This window comes from Acipenser ruthenus, chromosome 6 (genome assembly GCF_902713425.1).
Source record: "Acipenser ruthenus chromosome 6, fAciRut3.2 maternal haplotype, whole genome shotgun sequence".
NCBI lineage: Eukaryota > Metazoa > Chordata > Actinopteri > Acipenseriformes > Acipenseridae > Acipenser > Acipenser ruthenus.
Genome location: NC_081194.1, coordinates 58,326,575 through 58,342,151, shown reverse-complemented (window position 1 = coordinate 58,342,151; position 15,577 = coordinate 58,326,575). Strand labels below are relative to the sequence as shown.

The 15,577-nt window shown below is 45.8% G+C and overlaps 1 protein-coding gene across 3 annotated transcripts in view; it reads right to left on the bottom strand.

Moving 5' to 3' along the window:
- The window catches only part of LOC117411207 (phospholipase B1, membrane-associated-like), a 41,034-nt gene that overhangs the window by 11,653 nt on the left and 13,804 nt on the right, over positions 1–15,577 (bottom strand). For all 3 annotated transcript variants that reach the window (XM_034018499.3, XM_059025593.1, XM_059025594.1), the window contains 12 exons: positions 13,634–13,705; positions 13,285–13,380; positions 12,185–12,245; positions 7,019–7,077; positions 5,234–5,307; positions 4,936–4,979; positions 3,739–3,847; positions 3,128–3,179; positions 2,418–2,498; positions 1,717–1,782; positions 1,393–1,493; positions 252–333 (listed from right to left, as the gene is read on the bottom strand). In XM_034018499.3, coding sequence (XP_033874390.2) covers positions 252–333; positions 1,393–1,493; positions 1,717–1,782; positions 2,418–2,498; positions 3,128–3,179; positions 3,739–3,847; positions 4,936–4,979; positions 5,234–5,307; positions 7,019–7,077; positions 12,185–12,245; positions 13,285–13,380; positions 13,634–13,705 — 897 coding nt within the window. The remainder of the gene's footprint in view (positions 1–251; positions 334–1,392; positions 1,494–1,716; positions 1,783–2,417; positions 2,499–3,127; positions 3,180–3,738; positions 3,848–4,935; positions 4,980–5,233; positions 5,308–7,018; positions 7,078–12,184; positions 12,246–13,284; positions 13,381–13,633; positions 13,706–15,577) is intronic.

The following is a 15,577-nucleotide window of genomic DNA, read 5'->3' as shown; positions in this document are numbered from 1 at the left end:
GGGGGGGGGGTGAAGGAGGGAGCATGTCAGTCTCCATACTTCAAGCCTGCCCTGGACTGGAGGGAGCACCCTTTCTCTTAGGGGTGATGGAGAGAAAAGTTCAATCTTCATGCCCTAAAGCAGTACTACTGTAGCTAGGCAGTGAGTGAGTTCTCTTGCACTCTTTAAAATAGCTGGCTCTAGTCAATTCTGTCCACAAACCAGCAGGGGGGTGTAATCCCCCAGCACAGAGGCTCTGGTGAAATCATTACCTGATAGGCCCTGTTGAGATCAGACAGCGTGTTGAGCTCCACGGAGTTATCTCTGGGTTTCGTCACACAGCCACACAACAAGCTAGGAGGAGCGGGGTGCGGAGAGGGTAAAGGAAAAGGCTGTTATCACTTGTTCTTGAAGATAAGTAAAACATCTGCTGACTAAAACACTCGTCAATGACTATTAAAAACTCAGTGATGAATTTAGAAATACTAAAAGAAGCTTAAAATGTGAAATGACGGACATTTCGACTAGAAGCCTTTCTCACTAAATCCCTCTGTGGCAGAGCAGGGAGGGCTCTGCCCTTGTAAATACTGGCAGGGATGGGGTTAAATTCTCCTCCCTGCCCAGGTTGATTGCGTCAGGTGGGAGCAATCAATCAATTAATTATTCAATTAACACCCAGCCAGCTGGCATAAAAGGAGGCCTCAGCCTCCCATTAGGGAGAAGAGAGTTCTGGAAGGAGGAGAGTAGCTAAGGAAGCAAGAGTGGTTGTCTGTGCGTGCTGTTTTTTTGTTCATTTTTTGAATCCAGTGAAGGTAATGCCGAGCCTGGAAGCCTTAGTTTTGTAAGTTTCGTTTTGTGCTTATTGTCTGTGTGTTTGAAACCTTTTTCTTTGGCCCTCGTGCCGGTTTATTTTGTATTTTGAGTATTAAAAGCTTTATTTTGGAACTTTCACACTCTCTGAGTCTCAACCTCTGTCACCCTGCCACACCCTCCCTCTGAAAAGAAGGCATCATCTCTATCCCATGCTAGCAGTGCCTGCGGACTGACTGCCAGTGCTGGGCTGCAGAAAACATATAAGCACAATGTCACCCCCTTTAAAAGTTTCCAATAGTAAAAAGCATAACAAAAGTGCAGTGGTAATACATAGCATAACCATGGAAAAATCTGGAGGTAAAACTGTTAAAGTGAAAATTTACTGCAGTAAACTTTTAGAAAGTCTGACATGCATGATGCTTGCCCTGGCTCTTGTTAAAGAAGTCAGTGACAGCATAGAAATGAACATCACACTTAGTTTCCTGCTTCACCACTACATTCTTTCTCTGGGCTCAGAGTTCAGCTTTTGTGAACTGGACCCCCTCAGCCCCCTCTCTGATGTCCAGGCAGGCTGGCGCCTTGATCACTCGCTGCACTCACTTCACTAGAAAGGTGGGGCATTTCAGGCTGGTCTCCTTGTGCAGCTTCCTCAGGGGAACGACGTGCAATGTCTCAACCAGGTTCACAAACACACGGGGCACCTGCAACACACAGAAACAGGATGATCGTGTGTGTGGGTGTGTCACTGTGTGTGTATGTGTATCGGTGTGTGCACATGTGTCTTTGTGTGTGTTTGTGTCTGTGTCACTGTGTGTGCTTATGTGTGTCATGGTGTGTGTGTGTGTTTAGATAGGTCTGAGAGGCCTGAGATGTGGAGCAGGGGGAGTGTCTTACCTCAATGTGGAGCGAGGCGGAGTGTCTTACCTCATTGTGTAGAATGTCTAGACCTGATCGGATTCTGGATTGAAAGTTTGAAGCAGAATAGAGGACCTATTGAATCAGATAAAAATAAATAAATAAATACACATACATACATACCCTAAAAAACAATGCCGTAATAGCTTATACAGGTCATATTGTGGAACCCGTTTTTAGTAAAAATGAAAAATTATAGGCAGTAAGTAACATGCTGACAAGCCTAAGATATTAATAAAATAAAATAAAATAAAATAAAAATAAAAGGATTGATGCTAGACTTCCTGTTGAAAAAAAAAACTGTATAAAACATAATGTGCTTAATTGTATTATTTTGCTGTGCAGCAATGGATGAGAATTTATTTTTAAAAAGTACAGCACTCCCTCGACTGTTCAGTTTGATAATTCATAAATGTGGTTAACTCACGTTGTGTTATTATTATTATTTAGATTGAATGGCTTTTAATGTTTCTAAGTGTTTGGTGGACAGTGTATTTTGTCTTGCACTCTTTCTATGACACTGTAAAGAGTTCACAAGAAATACATTCTCTACTTGAATAGAGGCAGCCCATGAACACTTAGAAACATGCAGTATAAGGCCCCTTCACTAACTCACTGCTTTAATTTAACATTACATAGGGCTCAATACCAATCCTGCACAATAAACAGGGTCTTATTGTGGTCTTGCAGGGCACAGCACACCCCCTTACCTTGTCTATACAGGAATTACACAGGTCATTGCCGCCAATAAAAAGCGTCACCACCTTCCAGTCGCTCTGGAAATTGATCCTCTGTGGAGAGAGACCAAATACCAAATAGAGAATCAGGGGCCATTAAATGGCGCACACCAATCAAACTGGACCCAGCCCAGCAGTGGAGCGGTTGAATCACACTTCATGCTGGACTGTATTAAATACAAAAGAGATTTGAGATATTCTTTCAAACTGCCAGAAAGAGAAGGGGGATTCTTGATGAAAGGGGATGAGGAAAAACTAAAAATATTTTTTTGGGGGAAAAAAAAGGAGGTAGCAGAAATCTTTGCACAGTATATTGCAGCCTGTAGCCACCTCATTGGAAGTGCAGCGCAGAGGCCTTCACATCTGCAACCAGTTATTTTTCTACTTATAAATTGGTGTTAAACATCTCTGTACATTTGACACATAGATTTTGGCAATACTTGAATTTTAATTTCAGACAAAAAAAAACAGACAGGCGAACAGACAGACATACTGACAGACAGGCAGGGAGGGAGGCAGGAAAGGTAGCAGGCGTCTTTGATTACTTAGGAACGGATGACAGACCAAGGCCAGCCCTGCAGGTAGTGGCGGCTGTTGCACAGTGAGGGGGAAATAGTCCCTGCTGGATGACAGCCCCAGAGCCAATGCGAGGCTCCCCCTGGAATCCCCTGCAAGCCGCTTACCTGGTCACTCTTCATGATGTCGACGAGTTTCCTGATCTGCCCTGGTATGTCTCTGTGAGAGAGGAGTGTGAGAGGAGTGTACAAGAGGAGTGACAGAGTGTGAGAAAGGAGAGTACAATTCCCCTATAAGACTTTCTTGTTGAGTTTCAGGGTGTTGCAGAGAGAAAGTTAACACACACAGAGAAGGGGAGATTGATACTAAAATGTTATTTTTGAACTTACTGGCTACTCTTCCCATTTAAAAAATGACCTATATCTCATGTAGGTTTCTAGGTGTTTGGTGGCTAATTCAAATCAAGCTGATTGTGTATTTCTCACTCACTCTTTGTTGTGTCAGTCGTGATTAGAGCCAGCCAGAACATTTCATTATTTAAACCTTTACATATTGAATCTGTTCGTATAGAAGAATGCTAGCGCTAATACACTCTAATGGGGACTTGACTTACAAGCACTAACACTAAGCCCAGTGGATCTTATGAGTGGCCCCTCATCACTGCACCTGGGAGGTCTCACTGGCCCTGGGAGGAGGGGGCTGTGGTCCTAGTAACTCACACATTACATGGCCCCTGGGACTGTGAGGAGGGGGCTCCCCCCGGCCCCCAGTTACTCACATGGTGGTGGACCCGGAGACGGCCTGGTTCAGGAAGGTGTTGGAGGAGTTAACTTTTCCGGTCCCGAGAGAAAATCCCTTCAGACTGGTGTTGAACTGTCGCAGGATATCTGTAGGAGAGAGAAGGGGCTCAGAGCCTTCTCCAACTCACACTGCTCTAGGAAAGCACTGTAACCACAATGATATACTGTACGCAGACTAATCATATGTCTTAAAGAAAAGAGCTAATCCGTTTAACCTAGAGCAAAGATAAATTAGAGGAGACACAACTGAAGTCTTTAAAATCTTAAAAGGAGTTGACATTGTTAACCCTAACCAATACTTTAAGAGCAGTACAGAAACCAGGACCAGAGGACACAGTTGGAATTTACGTGGAGACAGACTTAACACAGAGGTAAGGAGACACTTCTATACAAAGAGTTGTGAGGGTATGGAATGGGCTACCTAGTCATGTTGTTGAGGCAGTCACATGGATCCTTTAAGATCTGACTTGAGAAAGGTTTGAGATCAATCTGTAACTAATAACTAGATGAGCCCTGATGGGCCAAATGGCCTCTTGAGCATAAACTTTCATATGCAGCCTCTTTCTGGACAGCATCCATTTTAACAGTAAATTGCACAGTTAGCTATATGGACATCCTGGAAATAGGTATGTGACATGTGGTAGGACAGCCCACATTGCTCAATATCCAAATAACTGCCAACAATCACTAAGAAAAAAACAACTATATGAAGGAGTTAAGTAACTCCTGTGAGATCAGAATAGGGGCTGTATCTCTATCTTATCTTTCAGCCTTGGACTCAGATAAACCTCAGTGCTGAACCACGGAAATCCAAACATTAGCCAAAACATGAAACTGCTCTGGCTATGGATCTGGTGTAGGATGGTAGGGAGGTAGGCAGAGAGGGAGTTAGGAGAGTAAGGAGAAATTGAGGCAAGTAAGAGAGGTAGAAAGGCACTAAGGTAGAGTGGTAGGGAGGTAGGGAGTAGGGAGGCACTAAGGTAGAGTGGTAGGGAGGTAGGGAGTAGGGAGGCACTAAGGTAGAGTGGTAGGGAGGTAGGGAGTAGGAAGGCACTAAGGTAGAGTGGTAGGGAGGTAGGGAGTAGGGAGGCACTAAGGTACAGTGATAGGGAGGTAGGAAGTAGGGAGGCACTAAGGTAGAGCAGTAAGCATGTCGGGAGGAAGGCAGGACTCACTGGGCAGTGTGGTGACTGTACTCAAGGATTCATCTCCTCCGACACTGAAATACAGAAGCGAGGAGTCAGGGGAGTTAGGAGGCAGGGGGAAGGGGGTCTCTCTCTGTATAGGTGACAATTGCGACCTGTCTGTATACCAGTACTTTCATGTAGCTGGACACATTTCTCCTTTCTCACTTTTTCCTGATGTGGATCACTTGACTGGTTTGTCTACCTGCAAGTAATGCTATAGCTAGGCTGCCTGTCTAATTTTCTATTTAAACACTATCCCCCCCCCCCCACCTCCACCCACCCTTACCTCCAGCTCAGGCCCCTGTACTGGGTTAACACGTCCAGCAAATCTTTAGGACTGGAGCCAATCCCATTCCCAGCCTGCAGAAATGAAAGGTTTTTTTTTTCAAAATGAAAGTTTTTAGTAAATATTGTTAAGTCTTTTTATATCAAGTTCGTCCACAGTCGAAGTTATCAACACAGGAAGTATAAGGCATATTCACATCACAATAAACAAAGAAAGAAAGAAAAACGAAAACAAGACAAAAAGTCTAAAGAACAGGCTACAAAACGAGTTTATAAACAAGCAAATGACACAGCTCATCATATATATATATATATATATATTTTATACATATATATATATATATATATATATATATATATATATATATTTTAAACGCCGCAAATTGTTTTATGATCATTTACTGGATTTTGGCGTTATTTATTGTAAAAAGTTTTGTAAATCAATGTTTTCCATTTTTTACAAGGTATAGGCTTTTCAGCACGGCGAGGCTTTTCAGCACATAACACCAGCAGGGGATGGCTGTGCTGATGAGACAGACAGTTGCAGTGAGGACACCTATCCAGGGTTTATAACTTTTTTTTATCTTCTCTCCTGTGATAAGGGATGCTAGGCTGGATAAAGTTCTCTCCGCACCACACTGTACAAGACTTCCTAATCCAGCACACTGAATGGGAATATGGTTGAAGGGTGTAGGGGCAAAGACATCTGTTAACAGAACATTATATTTTGAATTAAATAGGCTAGGGAAGCAGTGAGACCCCCTTGCATCCCCAGTCCCCCCACACCCCCCCCCCCCCCCCCCTTCCCACCTGACTGATTACATTCTGTGATTGCTGTAAGAAAGATACAAGGAGAATCGTGCTAATGAATCCTAGTCTCCTTAACCAGGATGGTCACATCATAAAGATGTAATCTAATCAGAATCATTGTCCTTGACTAGAGTGAGATTAGAACTTTGACCTTTGGGATGCATTGTGATTACAGAGGTGAATGGTGGGAATTCTATCATGTAAAAATGTTGACATGTGAATTTTAAATTGCTATTGCGTTTAAGCTGAGCTGACCATTTCAGGTTGTTTTCCATTTTTTTTTTGCCAAGAAAAGCTTTTTAAATGTTATTTTATTAGTCACCCTGGTTCATCATAATATGTGCTCAGTAAAGGGTCAATTTTACATTCAGTTTGTGATGGCTTGGCATCTCAGGCCATTGAACTGAATGGAAAGGCAAGGGCAGGACGTGCACTGCTAACCTCACGGATCAAAGACGAACGTCTTACCATTCAACTAAAGAGCAAAAGAGCAAGCTCTGTAGTCCAGAGGCAAGTATGTGTCTTGTGCTGATGTCAGTATCATTAGTGCATCACAAAATAATGAATATTTTTTCTTTGTATTATTAAGTCCTTTATTTTTTTTGTTTTTCAAAGTTATGCCTCATGGCAGGGAGTTTCACTGGGGCTCGATAATGCCATGTCTTCTCTCTAAGTACAGCTGGTACACCAGTCTAACCATGGGCTACATGGTCATGTTGTTGATGCTGGCAAACTTTAAGACCAGACATGACAAAGTTGGGAAATCAATCAGCTCCTAGGAACCGGACAAGCTTAGATGGGCCAAATCGCCTCCTCTTGTTCCATGAATTATTTTATGTTTTTATGCTCTAAGTTGTTAGCAGTTAAAATAAAGCATGGGGCATGAGTGGTCATTCCAGCAAGGCAGACAGTGCACTACAGTAGGGTCCCCCAGGCCAGTCTGTGAACGTGAGATATTGTAGCACAAGTTTCTTACCGTGAGGGAGTCACCAACAGCTCCAATGACTTTGACATCTGCAGGCCTGAGAGAGTGAACTGAAAACAAGAGATCGACAAGAGTTAAGTTTGGTTCATACTTGCACCATACGGATGTGAATATTTAAAGCTTGTTTTTTTTTTTAGCAACACGTACACTGCACACGCTGTAAGCTTTCAGAAAATGACAGCAATCTGGGATGGCCCCTATAAAAAATGTAATACATTTAATACACATTTCTATAAATTACTAGCACTTTATTACTGATGTGATGGAAAGAAAAGGACAGTTATTCAGAATGTCCTTCTCCTCCACTCACAAGGTGGCAGCATTACTTCTACTTCTATGGACGTGAGCAGGAAAATATTGCCTTTATTATCATGCACTTTCAACAGGTCTCAGGTGCAGTTTGGAAAGAAACACATGTTACATTTTTTTTTCCTTTTAACACATTACACTAAATACTGGATGGAAGTGGATGGAAGGACTCCAGTTCCACATACTGATTAATGTGAAAGGCTGTGATCACCTTGGGGAGGAAAGCAGGGTTGGTGCACAGAGACACCCTGCTGCCATCCTCCCAAATATGCATGCAGGAGCTGTGCACAGAAACTTATTGCAGAAACTGTAAGATGACTGGCATAGGGCAAGATATTGGGTCATGGCTTCCAGCCAGACACCAAGCTTGGAAATACCTCCACTTACAGATGTACAAAGACATAGTGGAGTCTGCCCTAGCGCTCTGCAACGTACCCACAACCGCATCTGATAGCCCTAGGGCTAACCAGCGGTCCCTTTCAGGAGCCAGACCCATAGCCGGTTCCTGCCCGGTTCCAGGTGCCAAAGAGTACCTCTCGCCTGGACTGAGGACATCCAGGCGCAGTGGGATCTCCCAGGGCTGGCTGTGTAACAACTGGCACAGGGTCAAAAACCACATTCTCCTGGGCCACTTGGGGGCCACTATGAGAACTGACACTTCCTCTAACCGGACCTTTTCAAGAAAGGCCGGTATAGGCGGGAAAGCGTATAAAAATGCTTTGGGCTATTCGTGCACTAGGACGTCTACACTGAGTGAACCACCTAAGCGGAAGAGGGAGTACCACAGGGGGCAATGCGTCGTCTCTGCCGAGGCGAAGAGATCGACCTGCGCCTTCCTGAACCGTTCCCAAATGCACTCCACTATCTGAGGGTGGAGTTGCCACTCTGACGGATGCGGACCGTTCCTGGAGAGGAGATCCGCTGCACATGTTCACCCATGTCAATAGCCTGAAGGCCATGTGATGCAACCCCGGGGACCGTAGGCCACCCTGGTGGTTGACATACACCACCACTGTCGTGTTGTCTGTCCGGATCAACACATGTGTACTGCTCAGCACCGGAAGGAAGTGGTGTAGAGCAAGGGAGACCACTTGCAACTCTAGCATGTTTATGTGCAGCGATGCCCAGCGGTCCAGCCAGGATCTGCATACTGCCTTCCCAGACCACCCCCAACCCAAGTTGAAGGCATCTGTCATCACCAATTGGCAGTTTAACACTACTCCCATTCGCACACCTTTGCGTAGGTGAGAGGTCGTCCTCCACCAGCATAGGGCTGCCCAGCACGCGTGAGAAACAGTCAGCCGACAGTCTCTGTCGTGTTTGGTGTTGAGATGGAATGCATTGAGTCACGCTTGTAGCGGGCACATGCAAAGCAGACCCAGCTGAATGGCCTATATGGCTGCGGCCATCACACCCAATAGTTTCTAGCACAATAGGAGGATGACCTGATATTCCTGTTGAAACAGGGAGAGGCAACCCTGGATAGCTGCAACTCTGTCGTCTGACAGGTATGTGCGCATCGTACTGGAGTCCAGCCGGAGCCCCAAGTATGTTGTGCACTGCACCGATGTAAACCGACTCTTGGCATCGTTGATGGTGAGGCCCAGCCTCGCCAGATGCTCTGTCACGACCGCCGTGTGGGCCACTGCTCCCTCCCGCGACTGGGAACAGATCAACCAGTCATCGAAATAGTTTGTTACTCTGATCCCCTGCAGCCAGGATAGAGCCAGGATAGTGTCCATGCACTTTGAAAATGTACGAGGAGCTAGGGAGAGGCTGAATGGCAGCACAGCAAACTCATAAACGCTTCCTTGAAAAGAAAAGCGGAACCAACTCCCCAGTAATGTTATTGACGCTGACACCCTGGGATCCTTCAAGAAGCTGCTTGATGAGATTCTGGGGTCAATAAGCTACTAACAAACAAACGAGCAAGATGGGCTGAATGGCCTCCTTTTATTTGTAAACTTTCTTATGTTCTTTCTTATGTTCTAGGATACGGCGAAAGCCGTCATCTTTTTTGGGTAGGTGGGGTCTACAAGACAAATAACTCGCTTGCACAGCAAGGCAGTCACTTCCTTCTGAAGTACCAAGGCCTGGAGAGTTTCTGTCATGAAAGTGTTTGTGATACCTCGAAAGGGAGGAGGCCCCAAGCGGAACTGTTTTGCACAGTGGCAAGCACCCAGGAGTCTGAGGTGCAAGCGCGCCAGTACTGCAGCTGCTGTGCCGAAAAGGGCGTCTGAGGCTGCCAGCCTTCAGAGGACCTGCTCGGGCTACTGAGGCTGCAGCAGGGCAGTTTGGGGTGGCTGTTTAGGGCCTGGCCCTGGAAACACCTCCTGAGACGCTGGTGTGTGGACTGGCCAAGTACTGCGTTCCCTCTGCCTGCCATCTGAGGAGCTTGCCAGCGGTTTGACCTGCCCCATGTGGAAGCGTGGGGAGGGAGCAACGCCTCAGGTTCCCGGTGGGATCTCTGTAAGATCTCCTCCATGGCTGGCCCAAAAGGTATGTCCTGGGGATATAGGCGCGTCTAGCAGCGCGGCCTTATCTGCATCAGGAACTCTGGCTCGTGACAGCCACAGCTGTCTACGAGCTACAATCAAGCTAGCCAGGCTCCAGCCAAGAGCTTGCCCTTGGAGACCAGAGATCTGCAGCAGCGTGCTGGACAGGAGACGTAACTCCGTGGCCACCAGCTCAGGGAGCAGGGCCTCACACAGTACACCATCCATATAAGCTGTGAGCACACTCGCCGTGTTTGACAGGCGAGTTGCCTGCGCCTCTGCTGCATACACCCGCTTGAGATGTGTTTCCGTCACCTTGCATTGAGGGTTCGGGCACGCTGGGTCTACTGGGGGGAACTCCGCTAGGCCAAGCTTTTCTGCGCTAGGACCTGAGGCCGGACGATCCCGGGAGGAGCATACCTCCTCCATGAAGTCCGGGAAGGCCAGGAACTGTTGAGGGCGAGGAGCCATCGCCTGCGTCTGGAAAACGGACCGGAGTGATTCTGCCGCTGGTGTCCAGGGGACCCGCAGGAAGGCTGCAGCATGTCCCATAAGTGCTGAAACCGAGCTAGACAACGGGGGAGCACTGGCTTCCAAGGCTTCCTCAACAAGGGGTTCGCCTACCTGCATGTCAGAGGAGAAGGAGGCCCCTCCCCAGAGGCTGCTATAGAATGCGTGTCCTCTTGCGCCAGCTAGGATGCCTCTTCCCATCCACCCTGAACTCCCCTGGGGGATGGGGGGTATGGCAATTGGGGCTGCAACGGAGCTGGGACTGCGGCTGGGGCCGTAGGTGCCTGTTTGGCCAAGAGCTCAAGGACCTGGGCCATCTGGGCTTTGAGGTCCATAATGCCCTCGCCTGCCTGGAACACTTCACCCTTCTCGTCTGCGGAGATGGGGAGCGACTACGGGAGGCCTGCGCATCGGAGATGTCTAGCAGGGGGTCCTGGGACAGGTCATGGAGGAGGGGCTCTGGGGCTCCAAGAGCCACCGACGGTCCTGCCATTGAGGACGCGGAGCTCGCCTTCCTGGCCCTCTCCAACCTAGCTTCCTTCACCCGGGGCTGAAAAGCCGCACAGATGCTGCAGGACACGTCACTCTCGAGGGCCAAGATGGCATGTTGGATGCCCAAGCACCGCGCACAGAGGGTAAGTTTATCCTCTTGTGGGATTTTTGCATTGCAGGCCGTGCAAGGGTGGAACCCCGACTTGCCTGACATGGGCCTGGTGTTGTGAATGGGCTGTGCACTGAACACTGAGCTCAAGCACTGATTAATAGTGTGACGCCGTGCGCTCACCCACTAGCGCTGTAGCAGAGGGTACTCTGCACCCTGTGCACCATGCGTTCCGAGCACCAAGCGCACAGAGTACCGTGGGCAATACGTACCGTGCAGCACTGTATGCCTGTGCACTAGTGTTGCAGTGGCACCAAGCACCGTGTGCACCGTGCGCACCGAGTACCGTGCAGCACCGTGCGCTCTTGCGCACACGACAGACAGATAACAAAGAGCGGCCTACCACACAAGTGAGGAGGCCACTAAAACACAGAAAGGCAAAAGGCTCTGTCTTTTCAAAGTCGTTGATTCCAGGAAAGCGGTGAGCCAGCTTTCAGCACGAATGCAATATTTTTGTTGTTTTGATTCGACTCGAGGAGTTCTTTTCTATCAATACGCTCAGCTCAACACAGAGGTCTTACCGTACCGTCTTGAGAAGGAAAAAGAGAAATGGCTTCCTCGGGATGACAGTTTTATTCCCTCGGTGGGTGGGACCGAGTGCATCATCCCAGGAAGGGGCCTATCGGCAGCTCTGGTATAGAGAGCTCAGTGATACCTACCCAATGGGCAGGCATATCCCATACGTAATCGTTTGTCGTCTTCGAATTGAAAAGGAACATTAAAACGTTTTGCACCGTATAAAACTGAGCTGTTTTTGCCAGTGTTTGCTAGTGTATTAACCAGTTTGAAATGATTGTGAAATTGTTAAAGATTTCACATGTGGCAATACTCCCCTACAATTACTGCATGGTAGTACTGTGTAATGTTGTGAACCATAGTTTTAAAACAGAAATAGCAAATGCTTATCATAAAAGTTTACTGGTTCTTAAAATTAAGGGCCGTACAAGAACGATAAATACCTATAACTGTTCTCCAATTTGCGTACAGTTACACAGAATTTTGCTATAACAAGTTATTGTAAATGAGAAAAAAAAATACAAACATGTGTGTCTTGGGCGGGGGGTGGGTAGGGGGGGGCGTCAAATACCACAGACAAGACGAAGGGGGGCACGGCCCTAAAAGTTTGAGAACCGCTGGCTTAACACACATCACTACCTAGATGTAAACAGCAGCATTGCTTACCGGACGTGGGGATGGAACTAGATGGTTTTCGGTCCAAACACGACAGCTGGCTCCCACTCATCTGAACAGATATTAACAAATGAAAGGTCAGGCACTATAATAGTCAAGCAAACTGTTACAGAGTACTATGGAGTGTAATGCTGCGTTAATTACTGCAGCGATAGCTCCACTCATAGTTAGGGGGGTGATATAGCTACTGTAATGCCAACAAGCCACGTTGAGTCAAGCTGCTCGGCCATACAGTATGATTAACTGCCTTTAGATGTTTCTAGGAGTTATCTACACAGTACAGTATTATAATAGCATCTGTATCAGTCATTGGTGGACTAAAGACTATTCTATGTGTCTGTCTGTGATGCAACAGCCAAGAAAAGGGAACCACATTTCCCTTGACCCCCTGGCCTTGGTTAGAAGGTCCTTCTCTAAAGTCATAGTGGGGCTCCAACCACTACAATAGCGGTTTTATAAATCATTTCAAGTTTATCAAAGTGCACAGACAGGCTAATGATTACCTTTTTATATTACTTTTTATGTATGAAAGCATTGATTTTCTCTTCGATTGGAGATAATGTAAAAACACTTTTTTGTTTGAAAATATATTGTAGTCTACATGAGAGAATATGTGATTCAAAAGCATGCAATTATACATTACATATCCAAATAATAACCACAAAAAATGAAAGCGGTAGGGATGACAACCAGAAAGTGCAGCTTTTGGAGAGTTTCTTATATCATGGGAGGCTGGCTTCTGCTTCGTCTCTAGTTCAGTCCTCCTCACCCCAGACACGTGGTGAGCAAAAGCACATCAAACACCAGTGACTCCTGCTTCCAATGTGACTCCGGCAAGCCGGCGGGTCACATTGGTACTGACCAGTCAGGAAGCAGGAGTCACTGGTGTTTGATGTGACTCTTCCAGCAAAGGAAAGCCACTGTGACGCTTCCCTTTGGTATCAATGTATCACTTTCCATTCCCCACCATGTGCTGTGAGGAGGGCTTTACACTTTGGGCCAGGCTAGAATATGGCTCAGGTTCACCCTGTGAGCGACTGACCAGGCTTGCTCAGTGGAGGGCTCGGCACTGGGAGGGAGGTTCTTTCTACCTTTGTTGTTGAAGAGGGCGCTGTGGAAGTCTCCTGCAGTGTAAACGCTTGCGAATCCCTCTTGGTGTTCCTGTGAGTCCTCAGAAATGGGCGGTCCTGGACATCATGGAGAACAAACGTCATAACCAGCAGGAATTGAGGAAACTACATACACAGAGAGTGGTGAGGGTATGGAATGGTTTACCTAGCCATGTTCTTGATACTGAATCATCAGAATCCGAATCTTATGATCTTGTGTTCTTCTGTTCTTAGTACAATAATGGATTTGCAATTGGAATTGTAAAGTGCTTTACTTTAGATAAGAACAACAGAATAATATGAATGGATCTGAATACAATTACAGAATTACCTCCATGGGGCATGGGATGCGGATGATGTCATCACTGTCCTCTGTGTCAGGCTGTCCCCTCATTGGCTGGAGCTGGAATAGATTGGTTCAGAAGAAGATTCCCACACTGTGATTGGAGAGAGCTGTCTTGGTCACATGGGACTGAGGCTCCCTAGACCAGAATATCAAATGAGTGTGTAAAAGAAATCCCAGTACCATGGGAAACATAGGATTCTTGTGCAATGGGGAGCTATCTTTCAATTTATTTATTTTATACAAAGAAAATGTCAAGTGTTTATTGAGATTCCAGTGTTGCCTCATTCGTAACACATACAACAATATAACTTTTTATTTTATCTTATCTCCTGTGACAAGGGATCCTGTGCTGGATAAAGTGTTCTCCGAATCATTGTATAAGGCTAAGGAAGCAGTCAGACTGCTTTTTCACCCCCCCCCCCAACTCCTGACTGGCTGATTACATTCTGTAACCAAAGTAAGAGAGATAAAAGGAGAATGGTGGTAATAAACCCCAGACTCCTTAGCTAATACAGTCATGCCATAAAGATGTAATCTAATAAGAATGATCGTCCTTGACCAGAGATTAGAACTTTGAACTTTGGGGTGCTCTGTGATAATGGGGGGGGGGGGGGGGGGTTCTTTTCAAGTAAATAATAGACATGTTTATTTTTTGCTTTCCAGTTTAAGCTGAGCTGCCATTTCCAGGTTGTTTTCCATTTTTCTGTTAGCAAGAAAAGCCTTCTAAATTTTGTTATATTTTTAGCCACCCTGGTTCATCATCATATGTGCTCAGTACAGGGTCAATTTTACATTCAGTTTGTGATGGCTTGGCATCTCAGGCCATTGAACTGAATGGAAAGGCAAGGGCAGGACGTGCACTGCTAGCCTCACGGATCAAAGACAAACGTCTTACCATTCAACTAAAGAGCAAAAGAGCAAGCTCTGTAGTCCAGAGGCAAGTATGTGTCTTGTGCTGATGTCAGTATCATTAGCGCATCACAAACTAATGATTATTTTTTCTCATTGTTATTATGTCATGTCTTCTCTCTAAGTACAGCTGGTACACCAAAGCAGAGATGCCAACTGCTACGAGATGGCAGTAGCAGCTACTATTTTGAAGGTTGTGCTACGGCGCTACGTCGAAGGGGTAGAATACTACGATTTTTATTAAATAAATAAATGATGGATACTCCCTGGACGTTTATGAAATATTATTTTAATACTATGTGTTTTCCTGTTTATTTTTTTTTAATGAATTAATGGTTCTTAAATAATACTGTAGTTCACCGAAAGTTTATTGTGGCATTTTAACCGACATACTAAAAGCTCTGAGCCGGGTTGCTTAGTAACCATTTTAGAGGTCCTCCAGAAACAGCTGCGCAAATGTCGCCTTGCTTGCTTTTTGGTCTGGAGCTGCGTCCCAAACCATTCCCTCGCACCCTACACCCTTTGACAAGTGTACACTTTGCGTGACGTTTTACTGACATCACAGAGTGTGCACTTGAGTGAACGAGGGAGTAGGGTGGAGGGTGGAGCTAAAAGCGTTAAATGGGACGCACTTCAGCATCATCATTCAGCGCTTTTACCTTTGACTGAGCAAGAAGCTACGCAATCTTTTGTTGTCAGATTGCAGTTTGGAAGAATGGCTGTAGCACTTGCACTATTCCTGTCCCAAAGGACTGTGGCAAGGATTTCGGCAAGTAGGAGACGTCTTCGCCGCGCTGAGCGTACAAGATATATATAGAACATTTTACATGTATATGGTTATTTTTAAACTATTGAGATAATTTGAAAAACGTTGATATTGGTTAATAAAATGAAAACTTTGCCACATGTTACAAACCTGTACTTAATAATGTAGCATAATATTTATGTTTTTGTGTTTGTTTTAACTAATATTTTAAATAAGATGATATCTATTTTACTTTAAATCCAATAGGTAATATA